The 12,416-nt window shown below is 41.0% G+C and overlaps 1 protein-coding gene across 2 annotated transcripts; it reads left to right on the top strand.

Moving 5' to 3' along the window:
* The first annotated feature begins 1,096 nt into the window (after positions 1-1,096).
* LOC115161369 (E3 ubiquitin-protein ligase TRIM11) lies at positions 1,097-5,706 on the top strand. Of its 2 annotated transcripts, none has more exons than XM_029712312.1 (6): positions 1,097-1,706; positions 1,835-1,930; positions 2,966-3,199; positions 3,441-3,573; positions 3,694-3,771; positions 4,136-4,455. In XM_029712312.1, exons 1-6 carry the CDS (start codon positions 1,149-1,151, stop codon positions 4,183-4,185), a joined length of 1,149 nt encoding a protein of 382 aa, XP_029568172.1. In that variant the 5' UTR covers positions 1,097-1,148; the 3' UTR covers positions 4,186-4,455. The 2 variants fall into 2 exon arrangements, with proteins under 2 accessions (XP_029568172.1, XP_029568171.1); XM_029712311.1 differs by lacking the exon at positions 4,136-4,455 and adding an exon at positions 4,784-5,706 and having other exon boundaries at positions 1,098-1,706.
* The last annotated feature ends 6,710 nt before the right edge of the window (positions 5,707-12,416 follow it).

Here is a 12,416-nt window from a genome sequence, read left to right as displayed (position 1 = left end):
CCAAGTAGATTTAAGTCAAATCTCTACTGTCTTCTTGGAACACCGACTGTTTTCTTGGTAAGCAACTCCAGCGTAGATTTGACCTTGTGTTGTAGGTTATTGTCCTGCTGAAAGGTGTATATTTTTATTGCGGAGTCACTACAATGTTGATCTATTCACAGTTTTCTTCTATCACAGCCATTGAACTCTGTAGCCATTTTAAAATCACAAATGGCCTCATGGTAACATCCCTGAGCAGTTTCCTTCCTGTCCTGCAACTCAGTTCAGAACGATGACTGTATCTTTGATGTGTCTGAGCGGTTTAATACATAATCCGCAACATAATTATTAACTTGACCATGCTTAAAGATATTTTCAATGTCTGATTTGTTATTGTTTCCCATCTACCAATCCCTGCCCTTCATTATGAGGCTTTCGAGAAGCTCCCTTGTCTTTGTGGTTGAACCTGTGCTTGAAATTCAATACTTGACTGAGGAACCTTACAGATGTTGTATGTATGAGGGACAGAGGAAGGGTTAGTCATTAAAAAATCATTTCAACCCCTATTATTTCACACAGAGTGAGGTCAGAAAAGTATTCATACCCCTTGACTTATTTGTATGTGCATTTATTATGGATCTCCATTAGTTCCTGCCAAGACAGCAGCTACTCTTCCTGAGGTCCAGCAAAAATAAGGCAGTTACATTCAGAAAGCATTCGGGCCCTTCCCGATATTATTATTATTATTATTTATAAATTTGCAAACATTTCTTAAAACCTGTTTTTGCTTTGTCATTATGTGGTATTGTGTGTAGATTGATGAGGATTAAAAAAAAAATCCATTATAGAATTAGGCTGTAAACGTAACAAAATGTGGAAAAAGTCAAGGGGTTTGAGTACTTTCCGAATGCGCTGTATATACAATTTAAAAAACCTTGTTTTGGTTGTAATAGTGTTATATTGGTGTAGGGTTGGTTGGTGGTGCATTTTTTTTTAATCCCTTGTTTATTTTTGTATCACAAATGTAATGTGATTGCGCACTCACTAACGCGGAGACGTGCACAGACAACGTGCGAACGTCATAATACCAAGGAAGAAGAAAATATCCAATCTCATGACAGGCCCATGGACTCCACCATGCACCCTGCGGTTTGCAGGGTCTGGTAGATATGTTGAAAGAATCTGGGCAACACCCTATCACCAAACCCACACATCCTGTACAGACTTGCCAGTCATTCTTCCTGCATCGAAACAAAATGGCGACGGGTGGTTTATCTCGGGAGCATGTTATCTGCTCTGTCTGTCTCGATGTCTTCTCCAACCCCGTCACTATTCCCTGTGGACACAACTTCTGCCAGGGATGCATACAGGCCTACTGGAACAAAGGAGAGTGCAGCTGCCCTCTGTGTATGAAACAGTTCATTCAGAGACCTGAGTTGGCCATGAACCATGTTCTAGACGCCCTGTCCAACACTCTCAGACTGGAGGAGTCACACCCTGAACCAGCGAAAATCTCCATTCCTCCCAGGAAAATGGCAGGGACGTTTACAGCTATAGCTGAAGATCTGGCCCAGCCAATGAATGTGAACATATTATGTGGTAAACATGGTCAACCTCTGTCTCTGTTCTGCCTGGATGATAAGGCTCTGATCTGCGCTCAATGTGACTCTCTGGGTCATAAGACCTACAAAACCACACCTGCAGAAGAACAGATCCCCCAAATCAAGGTAAGGAGATAAATTAGTTTGAATAATGACCAATCGTTACTCTTTAGTCTAATATCTACTGTAACTTTAAACTGCAGTATCTCTTGGTGCAACTTTTTGCGAGTAAAGGAAATGTTCTGAATTTACAGCAGAGACTGCTAAAAGAGCTGCTTGCCAGAAAGAACAATGTGTGCACCGTAAAGACTGAGATTCTCAAAGCAAAGAACACCATGGAGTCATTCAAGGTACGTTACTAACCAGGTTTCCATCCAACCTTTTAATGGAAGTAAAGTACATGTTGGATAAAATGTTTTAATGACAGGCCTGATGGAAACAGAACATTTTTCTGTAAACTTTCCCAATGTCAACAAAATGAAATGCTTCAGACAAGGTGGGATCTTTTTGTATCGGTAAAATTAATTATGCTAGAAATGTCGGTGGAAACTTTTTTAATGCGCAAATATTGATATAATAACTGTCGAATCTGGTATTAGAACAAATTATTTAGCAAAGAGTATCTCATGATTTCTTTGTTCTTTAATTATTGCAAACACTTGAATGGTAAATATGTTGTTCGTATATACGGTCTCTCTGTGACACCACGCAGGGCAGACAGAGAAGAGAGCGTCACATCCTTTTGTTCTCCCTTATATACTCTGACAGAGATAGTTCCCGCTCAATGCTGGCCTGTCAGAGGGAGGATGAGCGTGGTTTAAACTTGCTCATCCTATCGTCGGCGTGCAGGCTGGTCCCAGCCTCGTGACGCACTTCCTGTCGCCGGGTGTAGTTCTTGTCTTCAGCAGTTGACTTATCCGTAGTTTAAATACTTAATATTGTAGCATAGCTTCCCCGGTATATTATATAGGTTATGCAAACAAATAGCCAGTTCAACCCTAACATAACCATCATATAAAATTAAACTTGGAGTCAAGCTTTGACATGTTGTGTGGTCCTCCCACTACGACTCGTCGGCAAAGATGAGAATCTGTCGCCAATTGGATGGAAACCTAGCTACTGTTTTATGTATTTGTACTTACATTAAAAAAACTGGATGAGTTGAGCCACAGTGAAATGTCACGGTTACAGAGTTCTTTCCATCTACAAACCATCTGATTCTATTCTAGAAGATGATTACGAGAGCCATTTGATATATAATAGGAACCTTTGTAACATATAAAACTGGTTATTGGGAGGAAGATGAACTAAACAAGTGCAATAAACAAACACTAGAAAACATCCACTGTGTCATGTGTTTTTTTCCTGTCACCTCTTTCTGTCAGATCTCTGCCAGTCTTCAGAAACAAGAGCAGCAGACAAATTTCACCATGCTGATCTCAGCCATCACAGAGGGGCAGAAACAACTGATGGCCTCAATAGAGGAGAAAGAGAAAGAGATGCTGCTGAAAGCGGAGAGTGAGGTACAGAAGATGGAGAAGAGATTCATGAGCTTGGAGGATGAGGTCACTGGGATGGAGCTCACATTGCAGGGTGAAGAACCTGGGAGGTTGCTTCAGGTGAATTTACACTTTGTGTCAACAAATATTTACCAACTCGAGCCCAAAAGGCATGTCAAAAGTCGACGTTGAGCTGACATCTGCCTTAATGGTGTCATATATATTTTAGGTTTCAGGATTGTCTGTAAAACCCTGATGAAGGCTACAAGCTGAAACATGTTGGTTTTTAATGACAACACAGCAGTTCTAGGATCAACTTCTATTGTCCTCCAAGAGTGGCTAAATATCCTCCTGTTTTCAGGATTACAATGCCCTGCAGAAAGGCTCAGTTGATGCATCTCCATACTGTGTCAGTCTGGACCCAGAGGAGAGACTTGTTCAGGCAGGAGAACTCAGAGAGATGCTCCACATGGAGGTGGACAGGATCTGGAAGGGTCAGTACATTAATTTAATAAGTACCGTGTAATTAGACTATTTACAATAATTCAGGAAGAGAAACTGCAGCTATTCATATAAACATCATTGTTTTCCATGACTATTTATTCTATCCACAGACCAAGGTTCTACAGCTAAAACAGCTTTATGTGTAGATCCCACAGCTTCTAGGTGTACACTGTCAACACTGAAACGATGTAAGTATAATGAATCTGATTTAATTTTAACATGATGTTATATTCACTTTGTGCAAGTCTCTGGTATTGAGCAATACTTCCATGTAGACTAATGGTTCAGTACTAGACAAACACAATACCTGATATCAGAGACTATTGTGTACAGATGACACACAACACTAATCAAACTGTTGGAGTGGGTAACACTCCACAAAAGGATCTCACACAACAGTTCTGGCTTTAATAGCTGGGTGCTCTGTCGTATCTGACACTGTCTTCAAATTAAATCCCAAATTCAAGCACATTTGGAAACGGCGACACTCAAAATATTTTTATATTTTTTATTACTTAATGGCGTTAACTCATTTCACTTTTTTATTTCCAGCCGGGCAGGCAGACGCGTTTCGGCAGTTACGTCTTCATCAGAGCATCTAAAGATGTGCCAAACTTATTGTATATATTTTTTTATATGCAGGTGCCTAGGTAATATTTACAATTACCTCACCTGTGGTACAGGTGAGGGCGGTGCAAAGTGGTAATAAAACATTAGTGAACCAATAATTGTTACAATATACACACATATATATATCTATATATATATCACACATTTGAGAATTGTGGTGCATTTAGTTACTTCCTATTGCACACTACAGTCTACAAAAATATATGTTTTGGGGAATAAAAAAATAAACATCTGGATAGAAAGATTGTGATTGAATATAGGAAATTATACATATTGCATAAGCATTGAAAATACAGTGCAGCTATATAATCTATAACAAAGGTCTGAATGAGAAATCATCACGTAGACCTCGAGGATCCATGTTTTTATATTGATAGATTAAATACCATCTCTCATTGTGAGAGCATTTTAGGGAGGTTACCCTCTCTAATAGGTGTGACCTGTTCTAGGCCCACAAAGCATAAAGAGGACGGTGGGCTGTGTTTGCCTTCTAAGTAGTGTTTTACCATAGCATATTCAATATTAACATTAACGATGACTGTTTTTAAGTATTCTTGACGTAATCAACAGATGAAAAAACCATCACCTTGGATCCCAATTCTGTCGGGAGACATATCTGGCTATCTCCTGACATGACCAGTGCTAGGAACACAGACCCACACATCCAGCCCCACACCCTCCACCCAGAGAGGTTCAAACAGAGTAAAATGGTGAGGGGCACTCAAGGCTTGAGTAGTGGCTGCCACTTCTGGAAAGTGAACTTTAGGAATCTTCCCAGTGGATCACAGGAGGACTCTTATTATGAGGTTGGGGTGATGTACAAGGAAAACGCTGGCAAAATGAAGGAGAGTTGGCGCATACGGTTTTCCACCTCTCAGTCTACGCCATATGTTGAGGCATATTCAGGTGAGACAGTTCATACCATAACCACTGGTAACAAGTTCCTTAGCAGCATTCATATGTATTTAGACTATGACTCTGGAATCCTTGCTGTGTACAGTAATGTATCAAATATTCTAGTAAATACACGTAAAAGTAACTTAGATAATGCAGTATATCGTGTTTACTCTTTCAACACCAAATTCAGTGAACCTCTGTACCCCATGTTTGTAATCCCTAAAGGGGCAGATATTAGGTTAAATTAGGGGACCCAAATGATGAAGTTACCCATCTGTAGATTTATAGTCCTCTGAGCAGAAATCATGGAACGGTTATATAATCTAAAATGTTCATTTGGAATACAATCTGGTTTTTTTCTACACTGTTAAAAGTAAAATGTCACAATTGATAGTTGTGTACTTATTAAGCATGATGCTTGCTGTGACTGCACAGAAAATAGGACTATCTCATTAATGTATTAAAAGATGAATATCTTGTTTTAGCTTTTTGTTGGTACAATTTTAAAAAGGGTTTAAAAAAACACAACAACAGAAAATTTGCACTTGATGAAATTGATGGATTGAAATATCAATAAAATGCAATGTAACAAAAAGTATTTTCATTCTTTAACCCTGTTGTGTTTTACTAACACATATTAAAAGTGTTCTATACTGAGTATATTTGTTGAAATATCAAGCTACATCTCTGAAAGGTATGATTCAAATGTAAACCTCATCCTGAAGAGGGCTCCAGAGTGGCGCTGCGGTCTAAGGCACTGCATCTCAGTGCAAGAGGCATCACTACAGTCCCTTATGGCGGCGCACAATTGGTCTTGGGTTGGTTGGGGTAGGCCGTCATTGTAAATAAGGATTTGTTCTTAACTGACTTGCCTAGTTAAATTTACATTTTCAAGAGTGGGGGGTGGGGGGGTTGGCAGGTAGCCTAGTGGTTAGAGAGTTGGGCCAGCAACCGGAAGCTCGCTGGATCGAATCCCCGAGCTGACAAGGTAAAAATCTGTTGTTCTGCCCCTGAACAAGGCAGTTAACCCCCTGTTCCCTGGTAGGCGTCATTGTAAATAAGAATTTGTTCTTAACTGACTTGCCTAGTTAAACGGGATATATAGTGTAACAGCAGTGCCCTCTGCTGGTAGTTTAGTGTATTTCTTCCATCCTACTTGTACAGCACCCCTGGAGCAAACATTGACAGATTCTTGATTTTTTTCCCCCAGTATTCAAACCAGCAACCTTTCGGCCCAACACTCTGACCTCGAGGCTACCTGCCCCCCCTCAATGTGAACCGTTGAAGTGGTGAAGTATTATCACTTTAGAGTTCTGGGTTACCTAGGTTACATACTGCTGTGCATATTCTTTCCTCTGTATAGAAATAAGTCAACAAAATGGAAACACTGAAGTAAATGAGGGATACAAAGTTATTTTCAAAGAAGGTGATTCCATCTCATCATGCTTAGTCATGTATAAAAATACCCAGTTGACCATTATGTTTGCAAACAGAGATCAGTGTCTTTGAAATAGGGGGGTTAAAGTATGTGTGTGTGTGTGTGTGTGTGTGTGTGTGAGAGAGACATATGCGCGCACACACAGTCACCAGATCTCAGTACATCGCGCAGACAGGAATAAATATCTCTCTGGGAAGCAGAAGGGCAGATGGGTGTGTTTCATGATTAACGACTCACGGTGTAATTCTAGGAACATACAGGAACTCAAGTCCTTTTGTTCACCCGAGGTAGAATACCTCACAATTTAAATGGCGACCGTATTATCTCCCAAGAGAATTCTCCTCCGTCATCGCCACGGCCATTAACATCCCACCTCAAGCCGATATCTTGACAGCACGCAAAGAACTTCACTGGACTTTATGCAAACTGGAAACCACATATCCTGAGGCTGCATTTATTGCAGCTGGGGATTTTAACAAAGCAAATCTGAGAACTGCCGAAGTTCTATCAACATATTGACTGTACTACTCGCGCTACTAAGACTCTGGACCATTGCTATTCAAACTTCCAGAATGCTTAATAAGTATTTGACAAACTGAGATTAGGAGCACTCCCTTTCAGAGTGTGCTCCTAATCTCAGCTCGTTACCTGTATAAAAGACACCTGGGAGCCAGAAATCTTTCTGATTGATAGGGAGTCAAATACTTATTTCCCTCATTAAAATGCAAATCAATTTATAAAATTTTTGACATGCGTTTTTCTGGACTTTTTGTTGTTAATCTGTCTCTCACTGTTCAAATAAACTTACCATTAAAATTATAGACTGATCATTTCTTTGTCAGTGGGCAAACGTACAAAATCAACAGGGGATCAAATACTTTTTTCCCTCACTGTATAAGGAAGTGAATAGGAGATGTAGTGCCCACTGTGACTATTAAAACCTACCCTAACCAGAAACCGTGGATATATGGTAGCATTCGCGCGAAACTGAAAGCGCGAACCATCGCATTGAACCATGGTAAGGTGACTGGTAATATGGCAGAATATAAACAGTGTAGTTATTCACTCCACAAGGCAATCGAACAAGCTAAACGTCAGTATAGAGATAAAGTGGAGTCGCAATTCAAAGGCTCAGACACGAGACGTATGTGGCAGGGACTACAGACAATCATGGACACAAAAGGAAAACCAGCCCCGTCACCGAGACTGACGTCTTGCTCCCGGACAGGCTAAACACATTCTTTACACGCTTTGAGCATAACACAGTGCCACCGATGCGGCCACTGCCAAGGACTGTGGGCTCTCCTTCTCTGTGGCCGATGTGAGTAAAACATTTAAACGTGTTAACCCTCGCATGGCTGCCGGCCCAGACGGCATCCCTAGCCGGGTCCTCAGAGCATGCGTAGACCAGCTGGCTGGTGTGTTTACAGGCATATTCAATCTCTCCCTATCCCAATCTACTGTCCTCACATGCTTCAAGATGGCCACCAATGTTCCTGTACCCAAGAAGGCAAAGGTAACTGAACTTAATGACTATCACACTGTAGCACTCACCTCTGTCATCATGAAGTACTTTGAGAGACGAATCAAGGATCATATCACCTCTACCTTACCTGCCACCCTAGACCCACTTAAATTTGCTTACCGCCCCAATAGATCCACAGACGATGCAATCAACCATCACTCTGCATACTGCCCTATCCCATCTGGACAAGAGGAATACCTACCTAAGAATGCTGTTACCTACCTAAGCATTCAACACCATAGTACCCTCCAAGCTCATTATTAAGCTCAAGGCCTTGGGTCTGGACCCGGCCCTGTGCAACTGGGTCCTGGACTTCCTGACGGGCCGCCCCCAGGTGGTGATGGTAGGAAACATCACCTCTACTCCGCTGATCCTCAACAATGAGGCCCCACAAGGGTGCGTGCTCAGCCCCCTCCTGTACTCCCTGTTCACCCATGACTGCATGGCCAAGCACGCGTCCAACTCAATCATCAAGTTTGAGTGTGGTGCCTGGAAAAAAACTTCTCACTCAACGTCAACAAAACAAAGGAGATGATCGTGGACTTCAGGAACAGCAGAGGGTGCACCCCCCTATCTACATCGATGGGACCGCAGTGGAGAAGATGAAAAGCTTCAAGTTCCTTGGTGTACACATAATGACAAACTGAAATGGACCACCCAAACAGACAGTGTGGTGAAGAATGCGCAACAGAGCATCTTCAACTTCAGGAGGCTAATGAAATTTGTCTTGTCACCTAAAACCCTCACAAACTTTTACAGATGCACAATTGAAAGCATCCTGTTGGGCTGTATCACCGCCTGGTACGGCAACTGCACCACCCTCAACCACAAGGCTCTGCAGAGGGTGGTGCGGTCTGCCCAACGCATTACCTGGGGCAAACTACCTGCCCTCCAGGACACCTACAGCACCCAATGTCACAGGAAGGCCAAAGATATCATCAAGGACATCCCCCCGTTATCATCCAGAAGGCGAGGTCAGTACAGGTGCATCAAAGCTGGGACCCAGAGACTAAAAACAGCTTCTAGCTCAAGGCCATCAGACTGTTAAACAGCCATCACTAGCACATTAGAGGCTGCTGCCTATAGGCATAGACTACAAATCACTGGCCACTTTAAGGAATGGAAACGAGTCACTTTAATAATGTTTACATACCTGGCATTACTCATCTCATATGTATATACTGTTTTCTATACTATTCTACAGTAACTCATTCACTTAATGTTTACATATCTTGCGTTACTCATCTCATATGTTGTCATGTCCTGACCAGTATTTAGGTATTATTTGTATTATATTTGGTCAGGACGTGGCAGAGGTATATTTGTTTTGTATGGTGGTTTTTTTTTGTGTGTGGTGTAGAGGGGTGTTTTATTTATGTGTTCCTGGGTTTTGGGTGTATGTTCTGGGTTAGTATGTTCTAGGTTAGTTTTTCTATGTGTAGGTTTGGGTGCTGGACTCTCAATTGGAGGCAGGTGTTTCTAGTTGCCTCTGATTGAGAGTCCTATAAGTAGGTGTGTGTTCGGTTTGTAGTTTGTGGGTAGTTATCTTTTGCATTGCTGTCTGTTCAGCCTGTGAAACTGTCATCTGTCGTGTTTATTGTTTTTTCGTGTACATCATATTTAATAAAATGATGTGGAGCAACCCGCTGCGTATTGGTCTGACAGTGATTTTGAGATGAAGGTGAAGATTGTGACATATGTACACTACCGGTCAAAAGTTTTAGAACACCTACTCTTTCAAGGGTTTTTCTTTATTTTTACTGTTTCCCCATGGAACATCCTGTTTATACAGTACCAGTCAAAGGTTTGAACACAACTCATTCAAGGGTTTATTGTTAATTGTACTATTTTCTACATTGTAGAATAATAGTGAAGACATCAAAACTATGAAATAACACATGGAATCATGTAGTAACCAGAAAAGTGTTAAACATATACTTTTTTTAAAGATTCTTCAAATAGCATTCTCTCAACCAGCTTCACCTGGAATGCTTTTCCAACAGTCTTGAAGGAGTTCCCACATATGCTGAGCACTTGTTGACTGCTTTTCCTTCACTCTGCGGTTCAACTCATCCCAAACCATCTCAATTTAGTTGAGGTCGGGGGTTTGTGGAGGCCAGTTCATCTGATGCAACACTCCATCACTCTCCTTCTTGGTAAAATAGCCCTTACACAGCCTGAAGGTGTGTTGGGTCATTGTCAATTTGAAAAACAAATGATAGTCCCTCAAAGCCCAAACCAGATGGGATGGCGTATCGCTGCAGAATGCTATGGGAGGCATGCGGGTTAAGTGTGCCTTAAATTCTAAATAAATCACAGACAGTGTCAACAGAAAAGCAACCCCACACCATAACACCTCCTCCTCCATGCTTTACGGTGTGAAATACACATGCGGAGATCATCCGTTCACCCACACCACGTTTCACAAAGACATGGCGGTTTGAACAAAAAATCTCCAATATGGACTCCAGACCAAAGAACAAATTTCAACCGGTCTAATGTCCATTGCTCGTGTTTACTTATTATTAGTTTCCTTTTGTGGTGGTTTCTTTGCAGCAATTCGACCATGAAGGCCTGATTCACGCAGTCTCCTCTGAACAGTTGATGTTGAGATGTGTCTGTTATTTGAAATCTGTGAAGCAATTTCTGAGGCTGGTAAATCTAATGATCTTATCCTCTACAGAACTCTTAGTCTTCCCATCCTGTGGCGGTCCTCATGAGAGCCAGTTTCATCATAGCGCTTGATGTTTTTTTGCAACTGCACTTGAAGACACTTTCAAAGTTCTTGAAATGTTCCATATTGACTGACCTTCATGTCTTAAAATAATGATGGACTGTCGTTTCTCTTTGCTTATTTGAGCTGTTCTTTCCATAATATGGACTTGGTATTTTACCAAATAGGGCTATCTTCTGTATACCCCCCTACCTTGTCACAACACAACTGATTGGCTCAAATGCATTAAGAAGGAAAGACATTACACAAATTAACTTTTAACCTCTTGGTGACAGGGGGCAGTATTCAGAAATTCAGATGAATACGTGCCCAAATTAAACTGCCTGCTTCTCGGGCCCAGAAGGTATGATATGTATAGTACTAGTAGATTTGGATAGAAAACACTCTGAAGTTTCTAACACTGTTTGAATGATGTCTGTGAGTATAACAGAACTCATATGGCAGGCAAAAACCTGAGATAAAATCCAACCTGTAGTTTTTCTATCTAATCCCTATTCAAACTACAGTGTCTGTGGGGTTATTTTGCACTTCCTAAGGCTTCTATTGGCTGTCAACAGTCTTTAGAAACTTGTTTCATGCTTCTACTGTTACTGGGCAGAGAATAGGAGCTCAGTCAATCAGTTGACTGCCTGGGACCAGTGAGTTGTTTACTGCGCGAGCACGCTCCTTCTTTTTCCTCTGTAATGAATACGCTATTGTCCGGTTGGAATATTATCAAAGATTTATGTTAAAAAGACTCTAAGGATTGATTGTAAACATCGCTTGACATGTTTCTACAAACGGTAATGGAACTATTTGACTTTTCGTCTCTGGTTCTGCACTCGCTTATGCCTTTGGATTAGTGATCTGAACTCGTGAACAAAACTGAGGTATTTGGACATAAATATGGAGTTTGTCGAACAAAAATAACATATCTTGTGGGAGTCCTGGGAGTGCATTCCGATGAAGATCAGAAAAGGTAAGGGAATTATAGACACCATTCAAACAGTTTTAGAAACTTCAGAGTGTGTTCTATCCAAATCTACTAGTAATATGCATATTCTCATTTCTGGGAAAGAGTAGTAACCAGGTTAAATCGGGTACGTTTTTTTATCCGGCCGTGAAAATACTTCCCCCTAGCCCAGACAGGTTAATGCCTGTTTGACCACCAGAGGGTATCTTTGATAAGTTAAGTCATTGAAATTACATGGAGCTGTAGACCTTAGAGTCCTGTGTACTGTAGCTGTTTTAGCATAACTTACTTATTGGCATAAAGGCCTACTTCAATATATAGTATATCAATCAATCATTCATTCATTTGTGCATGTCATCACAAAGCATACTAGTCATACATGTATTTAAATACATTTAAGCATTTTAGTTATAAAATGAAATAACAAAGTGAGCCTTGAATATTTAAACATTGAATAAACCTCAACATGGTGGCTAAAGCGATTGAATTCAGGAATGCATTTGACTGTTTTTAATATTAGGAAAATATGGCGCTGTACAACGTGACCGGTCGGGAGTAGTCCTAGGCTACTAAGTGACTGCGAGTGAAGAGCAAAATAATCCTAACATTTCCACACCCTAATTGTAGGCTAACCTATACCCAAACGGAGATTCAGTG

Source organism: Salmo trutta, chromosome 24 (assembly GCF_901001165.1).
Source record: "Salmo trutta chromosome 24, fSalTru1.1, whole genome shotgun sequence".
In the NCBI taxonomy this organism is placed as follows: Eukaryota; Metazoa; Chordata; class Actinopteri; order Salmoniformes; family Salmonidae; genus Salmo; species Salmo trutta.
Note: the sequence above shows the minus strand (reverse complement) of the source record. Positions and strands in the feature narration are given on the sequence as shown.